The following is a 16,377-nucleotide window of genomic DNA, read 5'->3' as shown; positions in this document are numbered from 1 at the left end:
TAGTCTGGGTGTTGACAGACTTGTCTCTGTATCTAGCACAGGCAGTGCAGTACAGAAGGGTATGCCTACCATAATCCCCATTCTTGCGTTTCCCTTCTTTGTGTAGCATCTCCCTCCCTGTATGTTGTCTAGTCCTCCCATTCACCACTGTCCTCCTTTTGCCTGTTTGCCAAAAAAGGTTTCTTGCAATGTGTGTGTGTGTGTGTGTGTGTGTGTGTGTGTGTGTGTGTGTGTATATATATATATATATATATATATATATGTATATATATGTGTGTGTGTGTATCTATATATATTTATTTTTATTTATTTATTTAACATCTGTTGACTGGGAAAGTCCGACTAGGTTCCAAAGATCCTGTTTTCAGCGGAGGCCGGGGAGAAATGCTCCAGACGCATGTCTTTAGAATGTGGGAGAAAACCCACGCGAACGCAGGGAGAACATGCAAACTCCACACAGAAGGCACCCCGGCCGAGAATCAAACCAGAGAACCTCTTGCTGTAAGGCGACAGCATTAACCGCTGCACTACTGTGCCTCTATATATATATATATATATATATATATATATATATGTATATATATATATATATATATATATATATATATGTGTGTGTGTGTGTATCTATATCTATATATATATATATATATTATTATATCTATAATGTATATCTATTTAGCTATATATATATATATATATATATATATATATATATGTATAGCTTTCTCTGTCTCTCTTTATATATATATATATATATATATATATATATATATATATATATATATATATACTTTTGTCCCCTCCTCATTTCCATTTTTACCTTCTCTGTTTTCCTTGGTGTCTGTTCCTCTGCTTGTCTCACTCTCCTTTTCCTGTTTTCTTATGTATCCATTCCACCTTTTATAATGACCTAAAAACAAGTTTAAACATTGTTGTAATGGGGCTTGCAGGCTTTCCCATAGTGCTGCATCATAGCATTTGTGCAGCTGTTTAAGCACAGACATTCTACTTGCTGTTTTCTTTGCATCAGTACTAACTGCAGTTGTGGAAAAGTCTCTTTCTGTGTGGGTCCTATCATTCCACAGGCAGATTTTCTAATAACGCTAGGCATGTTTCTGAATCCTAGGGCAAATCTGTTGTATAGCATTGGTTTACCTTGTATTTAACCAGTAGTCTAAATCGTAACTGATGAGGGTTGTGTACCTGACTGCCTACCCAGTTAACAGATAATTAAATAAATAAGTTAGTAAACACATTAATATGTGTTTGTATTTGCTGCTGCCTTACACATAATTGTTATGGCAGTTTAATTCTTAATTTATTATTGGTTTGGCTAACTTTTTAGGTAAAATGTGTTGTCATTTCTATTGCTAACCATTAGATGGCAGCATTATGTAGACAAAAGTCCGGATTGTGTCACAGATCTGACACCATGCATCTAGAAACTGGACTGCTGTAATACCCCAAGTTAATTCAGGAGCACAATTTATGAATATGTAAGATCCTGTTACAGCAAGTGTGACAACTGACAGAAAATAATTAGAATAGCAATGAAGTACAGCAACCGTGTTTCATGAATGATCCACTACAATCGTCTTGGCTCCTCTTTTTGCTTAGTAAGGCCCTACTGGCAGCTGCTGAATTTCACTGCGTACTGACATAAGACTTGCTTTGAGGTTTACTGTAGTTGTTCATGAGCATTTAGTTACCATGGGGGGGGGGGGGGTGCTGTCATGTTGCTTAGTTTTATAGAATTTATTGTAGCTGTGCAGAATTATTTTTCTTCTGTTGTGTATTGTTCCTCTCCACAAAGGAGGCAATAATAACATTTCCAATTTTTGACCCATCGCTACCCTATCCCCCATCTCTAAACTGCTTAGAAATATTTATTCATTTACAGCTCTTACCTTACCTTATAGATAATCACCTACTAACTCCCACACAACATGGATTCAGGCCCGGTCACAGCACCACCACTGCTTTCCACTCCTTCTTAGAAACCATTAACAAAACCCGCGACTCTGGCTGTACTGTTTCCATTCACCTCCTAGACCTATAGGTTCATAGGTTCATAGGTTTATACTAGGCTATCTGCCCTAAGGCATTTATAAGCCTAGCCCAAATTATTGTGGCTTACGCCACCCCTTATATGAAAAAATACTGTGCCCATTAGTTTGTTGTGCCTCTGTCCAGCAGTGACACAGAGATGATTCCTGGGGTAAACCTACGATCTCCCATCCACAGGTCTAGATTTCTCTTGAACAGAGTCAGCGAGGTGCTCTGCCTCACATGGACCGGGATTTTATTCCACAGCATAGGGAGTCTCTGAGTGATAAATCTATCCCTCCAGCACGCCCTATTTATATCCGTGCTAAGGTTTAAGTCGCTTGCTCTAGTGGTTTTGGTGGATTTGGATTTTTGAGGTGGAGCATGTCCATTAATTCGGGTTGGACATGGCCTTGTATGTCAGGCACATGTCACCTCTGAGCAGACGGTATGCGACTGAATAGAGCTGGAGTTTCTTCAATCTGGCAGCATATGACAGATTTTGGAGTCCCTTTATCCTTTTGGTGAGGAACTTTTGGGGTCTCTCCAATTGCTGCAGATGTCGGGTGAGATACATCCCGAGTGGGGCATTGTACATCATTGGTCTGATAAGTGAAGAGTACAGGGGAACAATGACCTCACTAGATCTGGATGTGAATCCCTTCATGATCAGGTGGGCAATGTAGAAGGTCTTTCTAACCACTTTAGCAATGTGAGTGTCAAAAGAAAGGCCACTGTCAACCTGGGTCCCCAGGTCCCTGATAACCTCTTCTGTGCTTAGTGGATTGCCACCTATATGGTAGCTTGGGGTTACCTTGTTTTTCCCGAAGGGTATGACTATACATTTTTTAACTTCAGGCCATGGCTCTGGCACCAGCTATCTGTTTCCGTGAGTCCCTTCTGAAGGATATCCGTGTCCGATGCACTTTCCACTATGGAGTTTGCAGTCGCCTGCAAACTTTGTCAGCCAAAGTCCTCCCATGTTGGCCTGTACTTCTGAGAAGTAGATGCCAAACAATAGGGGCCAAGGACCGAGCCCTGTGGGACACCAGACCGGCTTGGAGTCTGACACAGCGCCAGCAACTCTAACCCTGTGGGTTCTGTCCTCAGTTTGCAACCCATCTTGTGACATATGGGTTTACATTTAAGCTGGTAGTTTTTCTACAATACCCGAGTGGGGTATTGTGTCGAAAGCCTTTGCAAGGTCAAGGTAGGCTGTATGGACTGCCTTTCCTCATCAATGGCCTTGGTGACTGTTTCAAGAAGTCAACCAAGTTCAAAAGGCATGATCTTCCCTTGACAAAGCCAAACTGGGTCGGGTCCAATGTTTGCAAGTCCCTATATCTTTGTTTATGAGCTCCATTGTGATCCTCTCCATAGCTTTGCAGACTAGACTTGTTAAGCTTATGGGGCGGTAATTACCAGGGTCAGAGGCACCGAGTGGGACCACAGTTGCCGTGACGCCACTCCTTGGGCACGTATCCTGTGGTAAGGCTAAGATTAAACAGCTGCCTTATGTGCGGTTAATTCCTCATTTAGCTTAGCACACAGCCGGGGACACCATCCGTCCCATTGATGCTGTGTTTTTAGCTTTAGAGAGAGCAGCATTTGAGATGTCCGGGAGGCTACACTGGCTGGGATAGTTATCTCTCCTTTAGGGGAGAGGGGTGAAGTTTGCACTGAACCTGTCTGCCAGTATGTTGGCAATGTCTGTGGGTTCAGTGATTTTTGTATCATTTTGGACTAATTCTGAGCATATCTGGGAGTTTCCACCCAGGTTCCTAACATAGCTGAAAAAGGCCTTATGATTGTCCTTTGAATCCATGGCAATTTTTCTCTCAAAATTGGCCTTAGTTGATTTTATGAGTGCTCGTATTTTTTACTAATAATGATCAGGGTGACTTCCTTTTATGGATTTTGTTCTATCATGTAATAGCTTTCTCCTCTTATTGTAAAGTTTGTTAATGGCTGGGGTCCACCAGACTGGACGCTTGCCCTTTGTGGAAAGAGTCTTGGTTTTATTTGGGATTGCCTGATCCATGCAGTCCTGGAGGTGTTCATAGAAGGCATTTGTAAGGGCTTCAGCTTGGGTTGTGGTTTCCTCTGGCTCAGGGGACTTGAAGGATACCACACCAGTCTTGAGTAGTGTGAAGTTTGCTTTAGAGAAGTTCTTCACTATGGTCTTTTTGCTTGGGGTGGGGCGGATGTGGATTTCCAGTGAGATTAGTTTATGATCAGATCTCACCAATGAGGGATATACTTCGTGTGGAGCATTTTGTCCCCATGTTTGTGACAATGAGATCTAGTATATTTTCTCCTCTCATGGGAACAGTGACTAGCTGTTCCATGGCATTTGAATTTATGAACTCCAGGAACCGTTGGGCTAGAAAGTTAGGGCTTGAGTAATGTTCCCAGTCTATATTCGGGTAGTTGAAGTCACCCAATATGATGGTGTTTGGAGATACATTTATACCCTCCAGTGTCTTCAGGAAGGCTGTGTGGGGTTCCTGAGTTTGAGAGGGTGGCCTGTAGCATGCTACAATTTGTAGAGCAGTTTTGCCTATGGTTAGTTGCACCTGGATGGTTTCCCAACCTGGAGGTGTGAGTATCCTTTATGAATATGGATACACCCTCCTTTTGTGGTGTGGTCCGGGTTTTGGGGCCGGAACGCATGATATGAGGTAAAACCTAATAGTGCCGGGTGCTCTCAGGAGCCTTGAACCAGGTTTCAGTTACAGCACAGACATCGATGTTCTCCATACTGAGAAGGGCCTCGAGCATTTTGAGATTTAGACTTCTGGCATTGAGCAGCATTACCCTCAGTTTCTTCCCATTTTGTTTTCTAGGGTGGTAGGTTTAGAATTTGAGCCTTGCCTAAAAAGGCACTATGGGGTGGCAAGAGCCTTAGCCAATATCCGGAATCCCAGGGTGACAGGTGCAAGCGCAGCGTGGCTTGTCAAGCATGTCATCCCAGGCAGACAGACACTGGATCCTTTGAATGACACCAGACATTAAGCCAATTGTTAAAGCTGATCATCTTGTCTCTATATTGTGGCATCATTCTTGGTGAAGGAAGGATACTGCTCAGGGTTAGGGTCATACCTGCCTGGGCTACATAATCAGAGAGCTCCTCTATGTCTTTTTCATGTAGTCCAGGGAGGTACGCTCAGGTCGCTCACACCAGCATGGACAATGACTGTGTCATATTTGTACTTGCCATGGAGTGACCCGAGTGCTTGTGTTATGTGGCGGATTCTAGCGCCCGATAGGCAGCTTACTGTGACCCTCTCCTTGTTCAGCCTGGTGAGTGGGACGTCAGTGTGTCTGACTATGGAGTCACCTATGACAAGTATGTTTGGTGTTGTATTTGGCCTTAAGGGCTGTGACTGCTTTGCACACTGCTTTTGTGGTTTATGTGTTGCTTGTGGGGTGTCTTGAGGTAGCAGTTGTTTGGGTGTCTGCTTTGGAGGCCTCTGCTGTTTAGGTAAATTTTTACTCAGAGCCTCCGAGTATGTCTTTGTGTGTTTATGTGTTTGATTCAGTGGAGTGGTAGCATTATGTGAGGCTATCAAAGGCCTTTGACACTATCTCTCACAGCATTCTTCTAACTAAACTTTCCAAACTAAATCTATCTCTCTCGACTATTAACTGGTTCACCAGTTACCTTTCTGATAGGCAACAATCAGTTAAGTGGAAGAAAGTTACCTCCCCATTCCTCAGCACATTGACCGGTGTACCTCAGGGCTCCCTTCTAGGTCCCCTACTGTTTAACATTTTTATAAATGACTTCCACCATCCATCCCCAATACTAAACTTATTCAGTAATCTGACGATTCAACTATTATCTGCTCTGCCGCTTTAACTGAAGATGTCTTCTCCTCTACTGAAAAATGGACGCTAGATAATCATCTGGCACTGAATGCAACAAAAAAGAAACTCATGATATTTACCCCTTCTAAGACCACCATCATTGATAAAGACACATTCACCATCACTAATCACAATAATACTCCTCTTGAAATAGTATCCAATGCAGAATTACTTGGTGTCCTCAGTGATGATAAGCTGAAGTTTGATATTCAGCTGCATACAAACATCAAGAAGACACATCAGAAACTTGGAATGGTATACCGCCATAATTGCTACCTCTGTTCTTCTACCAAGCTAGTTCTCTCCACCACATACCTCATCCCATCTCTCCTGTATGGTGCTCCTCTCTTCACTAACCTACAGTCATCCCTCAAGGCTAAACTTACCTCTTGCTACAACAAAATTGCCAAATTTGCCACAGGCCACTGATCTTATACTCACCACTGTATAGCTCTCCACAACTTGAATTGGCTAGAGTTGCCCCACTATCTCACTTATATCCAACTCATCCAACCCCATAAACTTATTTTCACTCCCTCACTCTGCCCCTCTCTAGCTTCCACCTTCAAACTGCACATACCTCATAGACGCCTAAGATCAAACACTCAAAATTTTATTGAATTACATAAACCTGCCTGCCCACCTGGTAAGCTTATACTATAATTTTCTCTAGCACGCTTGTGGATCTCACTGCCACCCCTGATCCGTTCCACTAGTAGTCGCTCCTCCTTTAAAACCTTGCTTCACTCACACCTGGCATCCCATTGGGGTTGTTACTGTTCTACTCCTACTTAACTACATCCTAAACTCAGCCTTTCTGTCAGTAGGAGCTCACATACTTCTAAATTATCCAACAACCATTTTTTTCCTATTTTATTTCTGTTACCTCTGTATGAACCATCTGTTTTTCTTATTTTATTTCTTTTACCACTGTATGAACCAACTTTCTGTAAATAATACTTATGATTATTATTCCTTTTAACTTGTATCTAAATTCATGCTTGCAATTGTACTTGGCATTAATGTACAAAAAATGTTTGTTATATTCATTATATGTTTAGTACTTGTTTATTAAAGATTTTGTATCTTTGGAGCTTTTCTCCCTAGGACTCCATTGAAAAACGGGCTAATCTCAGCCCAATGGACCTTCCTGGTAAAGCAACTGCAAATAAATAAATAAATAAACAAATAAATACTGCAGTCAGCTAGGACTAATAATTCAGATGGTTAGGTTTCAAAGTGTATAATTTAAAATATTTTTTGCACTAGTTGGAGACACTGATGGCCTGTAATATAAAAACTGGCATTTTCTTATATCATTTTATTTGATGCTCTATTTTCCATTAGATGTACACTTTCATTTCAATTAAATTTAATATATCAAATCATCAAATCATTACAGTCAGTTTTATATAATAATCCTTATAGCAAGAACAGCTGTATCTGTTAAATTTCTCCTGGCTTGGCAACAGTGCTGGTGGCCTTTTTAGACATGATCAATTTCAGCTGCCATAAAGGTATTGTGCAGAATCTAATCAAGTACTACACCAGATTCCTTCACTATACACATAGCAGACTAACTAGTTCCAGGACTGTTGCTGTCGTAGCAGAGATAGGAGTACCATAGAATAGCTGGCCCCTCTCTATCAGGTCAATGATCGGCATGACCAATTCAACAGCATATGGGCATCACAGTCACATCTGTCACTCACATATTTTTGGGAAATGTACATGAAATGAGCATGACTACAGACTGATACAACAGTACAGGTGATGCTGTTCCCTATTTTTTAGTTATTAACCTCTTTTGTCTTAGATGTGTATTGTATAGACTTCACTGCAGCAGCACACATTTTATAAAATCATACGGCGTAGGCTTTGATCTTACAGATGTATATACTTGATCATTAATAGCTGGATGGAAAGAAATAATGAATTACAAATCACAAGCATGGCATGTATCTGAAAGTAAAAGTGATAAAGTGATGAGTTTTCTGGGCTATGACATTTTCCCTTGTTGTCATTCAGAATTGGGAGACGCCCTGTGATGTGGTTCACAAGCACTGGACAGTTTGTGTTTGGGATTGCCGTAGCATTCAGTTTGGAGTACTACAGTTTCATTATCCTCCGCTTTCTCCTGGCTATGGTAGGTACACTAATAAATGGCCCAGGCAGCTGCTGTCCTGTGTTCAGGTTTAGAAGCTTCCTGAGATCTACAGATGCTCTGTCAGTGAGTATGATTACTTCAGGTGAAGTCTTTGATTCTTGATGAGAAACGTATTAAATCACTTACTAAATTTAATGCAAGTTTAACTTAACTGTAGGTATATATTTGGTTCATGTTGCACCCAAAGCAACAAATACTGATAATGATGATGATGATGATGATGATGATGATTTTGGTGGTGGTGGTGGTAGTGATGATGATGGTGTGACCCAACCATAACAGCTTACAAAAGTGTGCCACAGACGTTTTGTGTAAAGCAGTTATTATCAGGTCTTGCTTTGTAGCACATATGGCAGCCACCAGGACTTTACCGTGTTTAAAAGCTGGAATGTACTTAGTGTTGACACACAAACAAACCAATATGTGGCAGAGTGAAGTCTCTGACAGCTTTTAAGGCTTACTTTTGATGTGGAGAACACTTTGCTTCTGGCCTGTCTCTGTATGGCATCACCAAATGCTTTACAGCTTCCAAAATTTTGTCTGTTTGGCAACTCCAAGTATTTTACAGCTTTCAGAACTGTAAAACACTTCATGCACCAGCACCCTTTTCCTCTGTAAGTAGTAGAGCATTGGAACACCTTTTGGGTTTCTCATGTTATAACTACTTGTTATGTGTTCTTGACATTGATGTCAAGATTCACCTCTCAAGCTTCACATCTGTCAGCTTTTAAAGTAATTTTTTATTATCCATGTCTCAAATGCCTAACACATTGGTTATGATTAGAATCATGATCAAAATCTGATATATTTTACCCAGTTCATAGCTAAAGTAGTAGTGCCTTACTGTTGAAAAACAACATTCCCCAAAGAAATGAATAGTATCATTTTTTTCTTTATTTATGGGGGGGGTGCCATCACTGTTGTTGCTAGGATATAACAGATAGTGGACCTACCCAGTCTTTTCATTATGTATGACTGTAAAAGCAAAAATGAGCATGGAGTGTACATTCTATCATCTCTTGAGTTGTTTTATTCTTATGCCAACCGTATCCAACTTATACTAGTGAAAAGTATTTGTGTTCTGAGTGAGACCAGTGACTTTGACGATAGGATCATGTTAAAGATATCAGTTGTTGATGCTACAACAAAGATATTTAGTTGGAAGGTGCTTGGTGCCTGTTATGGTGATAACTCTAGGACTTGAAGATGGTTACTAGTGGGTAAGGAAACTACCAAGTTGAAAAAGATAGCCTTTTGGAAAATGATCATACAGGGATTTTCCAAGTCATGTAACTGGTACCAGGTGGCCAAGAAGGCTGCTGCAGAAGTTTGAGCATGGGAGGTATGTGCAAAAGCCATGGAAAAGGACTGCTGGATGAACATAAAGAGGTTCTGACATGTTATACTTCATGAAGGGAAAGCAAGACCTCCCTTAAGACATTCGTAGGTTCATAGGCAATTACTAGGCTAATGGTCAATGAGGCCTTTTTAACCCTAGCCATGTTTTTCAATATGCAAATGACAGGATGACTTTCCAAGGGGCATATAGTTGGGTTTAGGTAGCCAAGTATGTACAAGCTACCTCTGTCCAGTAGAGGCATAGGTACCAGTCCATGGGTAAATTTCTGAGTCCCCATCCATTGGTCCAGATTGCATTTGAATGGGGTCAGGAATGAATTCTGCTTCACATGGATGGGAAGTCTATTCAAGAGTAGGGGAAGCCCCTGAGACACATACTCATCACTCCAGTATGTTCTTTTTGTCTTGCAAATTAGATTTAGGTTCCTTGATTGGGTATTTCTAATGTTGTTAGGTACGTGAATGTACAAGAAGTCCATCAGCACTGGATCAGATGATAGCCATGTTAGCCAGGCATAGATCATTTTTCGTAGTATGTAGGAGACTGAGTTTAAAAATAAGGCTTTGAGGTGGTCTGCATATTCCATGTGTTTTATGCCTTGTATTATTTTTGTGACAAGCCCCTGAGGATGTTTCAGTTGTTGAATGTGCCTAGTCAGCTACATACCAAAAGGAGCATTGTAACCAATGATTGGGCTAATAAGATATAAATACAGAGCAACGACGACATCTTTGAACCTGGATGCCATACTCTTGCATATAAATTGTGAAATGTAGAATTATTCCTTTACAACAGAGGGCTCGTGATGACCAAAGACCAAGTTACTGTCCACATATGTTCCCAAGTCCCTAATCACTGGCTCTAGACTTAGGGGTGTATTGTCTATGTGGTACTTCCTAGGGGTGAGCATCTTTCCAAAGGATATTATTATACATTTTTTGGCATTCAGTTTCAGACCGTGGCTCTGGCACCAGTTATTAGTTTGTGACAAGCCTTTTGTTGGATATTAATGTCCACGGGGAGTTCTGTGATTCCGCTGAGCTTGCAGTCATCCACAGAATGGTCAAGCAGAGGCCTTTAATGTATTCTTTGACTTCCGAAAATTAGTTGCACAAAAGGAGTGGCTCCAGCACATAGTCCTGATTGACTCTTCAAGTGACTGACATTTTTGTGGATGTAGAATTCCCTGTCCTGACTTCCTGTGCCCTATCATTGAGTCAGTTGACTATTCAGCTGTTGACGTAGGGGTCTGCTGTTAGTTTCGTGAGTTTGTCTATAATGCCTGAATTGGGAAGAGTGTTGAACACTCTGTCCAGGTCAAGATATGCAGTAGGCATCATTTTGCCCTTGTCCATGGCTTTGGTGACTTTCTCAGAAAAGCCCACTAAGTTGATTAGTTATGATCTGCCTTTGACGAAACCAAACTGTGTTAGATCCAATGTCTGAACATTTCCTATGTCTTTATATATAATAGCCATAGTAATTCTTTCCATGACTTTACATATGAGACTAATCAGACTTACAGGCCAGTAGTTACCCGGGTTGGTAGATGGCCCAGCCTTGTGCGGAGAGATAGTGGCCCAGCCTTGTGCAGAGGGTTAGCTGTTGTAGTCCTTCATTCAGTAGGCATGAAGCCAGTTAGGAGACTAAGACCTGAACAGTGATTTTAGAGGGCTTAATAGGTCATGCTTGCCATGCTTCATGCTATTCAGGAGGCATCATGGGATATTATCGGGATGCAGCATTCTTTGTCTTGGAGAGTGCATTGAGAACTTGCTCACTAGTGATAGCCAAGGGAGTTATAGTCAAGGGTATCTCTCGAGATGTGTCAGGGGGAAAGAGGGATAAAATAGGAGCTATATTTATCCACCAGTAGGTTTGCTATATCCTCAGTCTCTGTGTAGGTGGTGCCGATTACAATTAATTCACCACATTGTTGTGTATTACCTTTGAGCTTGTGGACAAAGCTGAAGAAGACCTTGTGGTTGTCCTTTGCTTGTAAAGCTATCTTTACCTCAAATTTGGCTTTGATGGACTTGATAAGACTGCTGAGTTACTTATTTTGTTTTGATTAGGGGTTTCTTTCTTCATTGGGCATTGCACTTTCTACTTTTAGCCATTGTTTTCTTCCTTTTGGTATTTAATTTGTTGATATAGGTTGCCTTTGTCTGTGCGTTAGTCCTGTGCTTATTCCGAGTGGGCACTGCTTCCTCAATGCGGTTCTTTACATGACAGTATAGAGTTTCTATGAACACTTCCACACAGGCAGCGGCATGCACACAGTTTGAGGGGGCTTAAATTTTGCTAGGGCTTTGCTCAGTAGTAGGTGGTTTCCTTTGGAAGGATTCCTAAATGTTTGAGGGTTAAATGGGGTTACAAGTTTTAGTTTAATTTCAAAAGAGACAGATTTATGGTCTACCCTGACAAGTGAGGATGTTACACATGGGTGGTTGCAAAGTTCCCCCATATTTATGAGGATTGGGTCAAGGAGATTGGTACCATTAGTAAGTGTATGGACTAGCAGGTCTAGAGCATTTGTGTTGACAATGTCCAGGAATCTCTGGGTCTGCGTGTTGGAAGTTGTGTATGCTTCCCAGTTTATAGTAGGGTGTTGAAGTTGCCTAGCATTGTAGTGATGGGTTCAATGTAGAATGATTCCACTTCATTAGGCATGCAGTATGGGTATCCTGGCTCATAGTGGGGAGCCTACAATTTGCAATGATATGGTATAGGACTTTCCTTATGGTGAACTGTACATGTAGAAACACAGGTGTGTCATACTACTTGACCCGTCTTAAAGTGTAAATGATATTGATGAATATTGTAACATCTCCACTTTATGTCCCTTCCTGTACAGTAGCTGGTCTAAATGTGTGGAAGGCAGTATAGCCTTCCACTGCCAGAGGGCTCTCCATGGCTTTAAACCATGTCTGTGTAGCTACACAGACTTCTGTGTTCTCCAGAGTGAGGAGAGCTTACAGGGAGTGGAGTTTTTTGTTTAGACTTCTGGCACTGAGCATTAATACCTTTAGATTATCCTGGGTTGGTTTTGCTTTGCTGCAAGGTGTATCAGGTTGGTGTTGCCTAAAAAAGGCATTATGGAGATGGACAACATTTTAGCCAGTACTCAAAAACCTAAAGGAGACGGGGGCAGACTATCCCTAGCAAAGCAACGTGGTCTGTCAACCACATTCCCCCAAGCTGACAAATATTGTACCCCATCAACTGACACAAAAAACCTAAACCAGTTGTTAAAAGCCAGTTATCTTCTGCTCATATTGTGACATCATCCTTGGAGAAGGTAGAATGCCAATTAATGCTAGGTTCATACCAGCATGGGGTGCACAGTCTAGGAGCTCCGTCATGTCTCATTTCTTGTATTCCAAAGAGGTATGCTTCAGGTTAGTTGCACCCACATTTTCAAATTATAGAGTCATAAGGGTACTTGGGGTTCAGTGACCTGAGTGGGCGTGTGATCTGGCTGATCCTGCCTCTGATAGGCAGCTAACAATGACCCTCTCCTTGCTCAGCATAGTAGGGGGAATATCTGTGTGTCTCATAATGGAATCTCCTAGACTAGAGCATTTGTTTGTGGAGGTTTGCCTGCAAATGTCATGGCGGATATTGCTTTGGTAGAATGTCTGTGAGGTTGAGGATTCCTGTTATAGCTGTGTCTAAGAAGTCTTTGAGGTTTGGGTAGGTTACTTTTAACACCCTCAGCACATTTTAGTGAGTGGTAGGGAGAATATGGTGTTTTGTTTTTTTCTGACAACCTGTTTTGTAATTACAGTGGCTCTATGTGAGAGCCTCATTTCCAGTAATAACAGTGTATAATTGCATCCATCACACACTTTATCTGATTGTTTAAGAATCAGGTGGTTGTCAGTAAACTTGAGAAAATTGCTTGGTTGTCTCAGGATGCTCATTTCCACCAAGCTGGCTGCAGAGACAGGAGGAAAGTGTTTATTGGATTACAAGGGGAGTTGTACGGAACAGTCAAAAATCGGTTACATGAGTACTATTTAAGTGAGAGTGCAGTGTTTAAGACAAGACTGTTGCAGCAATGCTTCATTGTATGAAATCCACAGTAGCTGCGTAAGCAGGTTTGCTTGGGTACTGCTTGGCTAAGATCTGCAGTCTTTCTTTTTTTCAAATACCTTTATTGAATCACCACTTGTGACATGTTTTAGTGTATTTTACAGTATAGTGCTCCTCTACAGGTAAACCATGTGCTCATCATGTAACCACACACTCAGAAAGTATCCGAGGTTGTTTTATTTTTATTTTTATTATTTATTTCATTTCATTTCCAGTTGTTTACTGGGAAAGTCCAACTGGGCTTAAATGACCCATTTTCTCTGGATGTCCGGGGAGAAAAACTCCACAGTATATACAAGAGAAGTTCCATGATACATTAATACACTAGTGCAGTATTTGAACACTATATGCAACAGAGGTTCCATGATACATCGATACACTAGTGCAGTATTTGAAGAATAGATAGTTAATGAAAATTTACTTAATATAGGAATCATACAGAAAGAAAAAAAGTACAAAAATAAGTCAGATAGTACAAATAAAAAACAAAATAAAAATTAACACTTGTTGTTTGTCTTTCGGCTTTTCCCGGTAAGGGGTCGCCACAGCAGAACTCCGATCTACTAATGATTGGCAGTAGATTTTTACGAAACTCTGAGGTGCCAGCTTGACACCCAACCTTCAACAAAGGCACTCCCATTTACGCATGCATGTCTTTCGAACGCTACCCAACCGTGGGGAGGACATGCAGACTCCACACAAAAGGCACTCCCAAGCCAAGCCGAGAATCGAACGGGAGAACCTCTTGCTGTGAGGTTGCTACCGCCGTACCACCGCGGCTATAAAATAAAAATTAACACTAATTTATAATATTAGCTGATAGAAACTGATAATCAAAAAGAAAAAGTGGTAAGAGGCACAAAAGAGGAGTAGAAACTGGTGTATTAGGGGGCAGAGAAAGTTGTATTCTAAGTGTCTGCATCTATATATATATATGCATTTGTGCCTCCTAAAGGCAGAGAGATCATGAAAAAAGCTCATTCCTGTAGACAGGAACACCTCTCCAGTTCCTATCCTCATAGAAGCCCAAGCCTCTGGCTTTGTCATCCCGGGTTGATGTTCCTAGGGCTTCTGTTGCAGTGATACCAGAAAAAAAATCCCTTACCCCCACCCAGCCACCCATTCAGAAAGCATTTCCTCTGTGGCCTCAGGCTATGAACTTATATTTTTAGCTGCACCTCAACCCTGTTTTTCCACGTCTCTTAGTTGCTGTAGCTCCATATTAGTTGAACTGAATTACACAAAGAAGTGGAAGCACTTTTTGCAGATGTAGCACATTTGGTCCCATGTCTCTTCCCCCACTAACACCACTGTGAATAGAGCACATTTGTTACTACATTCCTGTTGTCCATATCTCTCTTCATCAGTCCATGTTTAGGCTGCAGCCCTTTGATAGCATTGATCATCATGCAGTTATAGGCATCAGCTTCTTTGATCCATCATCATGCACTGTGGGTCCATTGCTGGGGGTCACAGCCTTTGATCTTGACTCCACTGGCACCAGTATAGCCACTAGTATTGAGGTTCTTGATGTCATCAACTTTGGTATTAGGATGCCTTTCAACCTTGGAGGTTGGATTCATTTTCTCAGGGTCACTGTTTGCCCCAATATCTTTTGGGACTATCATACCATTACTAAGGTCAGCCATTCATTTTTCGATCTCAAGGCCCCCAACATCAATCTTGAGGCTGAATGGGTCCTCAACTATGTCATTTGGGGTTGAGCAATGGGTTTGGGCTGGAGTCCTTTCTTTCAGTCTCTGGCTTGCCCCTATTTGGCCTTAATGTTGATTGGTCTCAGTCAAGGCCATCTGCCTAGACTGTGGTGCCAGTATCTATTCTGATGTTGACAGAGCAAGCCTCCTTGCATTCCCTCCATTGACACTTGTAGACTTTTCAGTCTTAGTCTTTGAAACACATGTGACTGATATCTGGGGCATCCACTATCTCGTTATGCAGGACAGAGGGTTATGTGGAGGATTACAGAATGCTCTTACCATATCCTAACAAACATGGTCTTCTTCTTTCTTGGATGTGTAATCTCAGGACAGGAAAGAAGGCCAGGTACTGAGCATTTATACTCACAATCAGAGTCCACCACCCTGGATATAGATGAGGGCAAGGATGCCATTTTCCACTCATCTTTCCTTGATGACCTCAAGTTTGAAGAAATAATAGAGTTAAAGATAAGACAGTCTTCTAAAGTCCCTTTTTCATTTGAATATGTCCAGCAAGAGGCCGTGCAGATTCCCAAGCCTTCATCTTGGGTAATCCCCCAGTTTATTTGCTAAGTCAGCATGGCAAAACCCTGATGTGGTGGCCACTGAGCCAGGGAGGCCTGTAAGTTCATAGGGATACTCCAGTTCTGCAGAGCAGCCCAGCTGTTCACCACTTAAAAAGAGTCTCATGCAGTGGACAGATTGGAAAAGTACATTTATGCATCCTCTAATTTTTCCTTGATGACTGTAAACCGTCTTTCCCGTATGCTTCATTTCCAGATGTAGACCTGGTTCATCAAACTAACCAGTCTCTGGATGGGTACCAAATGAAGATTAAATACAAAGCTGTAGTTCCAAATGTGAACCCTTTCATACAATGCTAATGTAATTGTGCACTTATCTTACAGTATTACAGATGGTATAGCCATGGTGACAAGCGCTGGACTTACTGTATGTTGTCAAGTCAGGCTCTGTCTAACTGACTCTGTACAAGGGCCAATTTCATGAACTCTCCATTTGATAGGACCTTACTTTTCTGTCCAACAGTTAAAGCTAAGATTGAAACGCAAGAACAAGAGGGGAAAAATTCACAGCTGTTTGGTGTTAAGTTCAGACCT

At 41.5% G+C, this 16,377-nt stretch overlaps 1 protein-coding gene across 1 annotated transcript in view; it reads left to right on the top strand.

The window, feature by feature from the left end:
* Positions 1–16,377, top strand: part of SLC22A16 (solute carrier family 22 member 16) — a 530,176-nt gene that overhangs the window by 185,831 nt on the left and 327,968 nt on the right. The window contains exon 3 of the mRNA XM_044071399.1: positions 7,945–8,062. Coding sequence (XP_043927334.1) covers positions 7,945–8,062 — 118 coding nt within the window. The remainder of the gene's footprint in view (positions 1–7,944; positions 8,063–16,377) is intronic.

The sequence above is a fragment of the Protopterus annectens genome, chromosome 1.part0 (genome assembly GCF_019279795.1).
Source record: "Protopterus annectens isolate FY-2018-M chromosome 1.part0, PAN1.0, whole genome shotgun sequence".
NCBI classification, from domain to species: Eukaryota; Metazoa; Chordata; order Ceratodontiformes; family Protopteridae; genus Protopterus; species Protopterus annectens.
The sequence above is the reverse complement of the archived record's forward strand: the minus strand, read 5'-3'. Positions and strand labels throughout refer to the sequence as shown.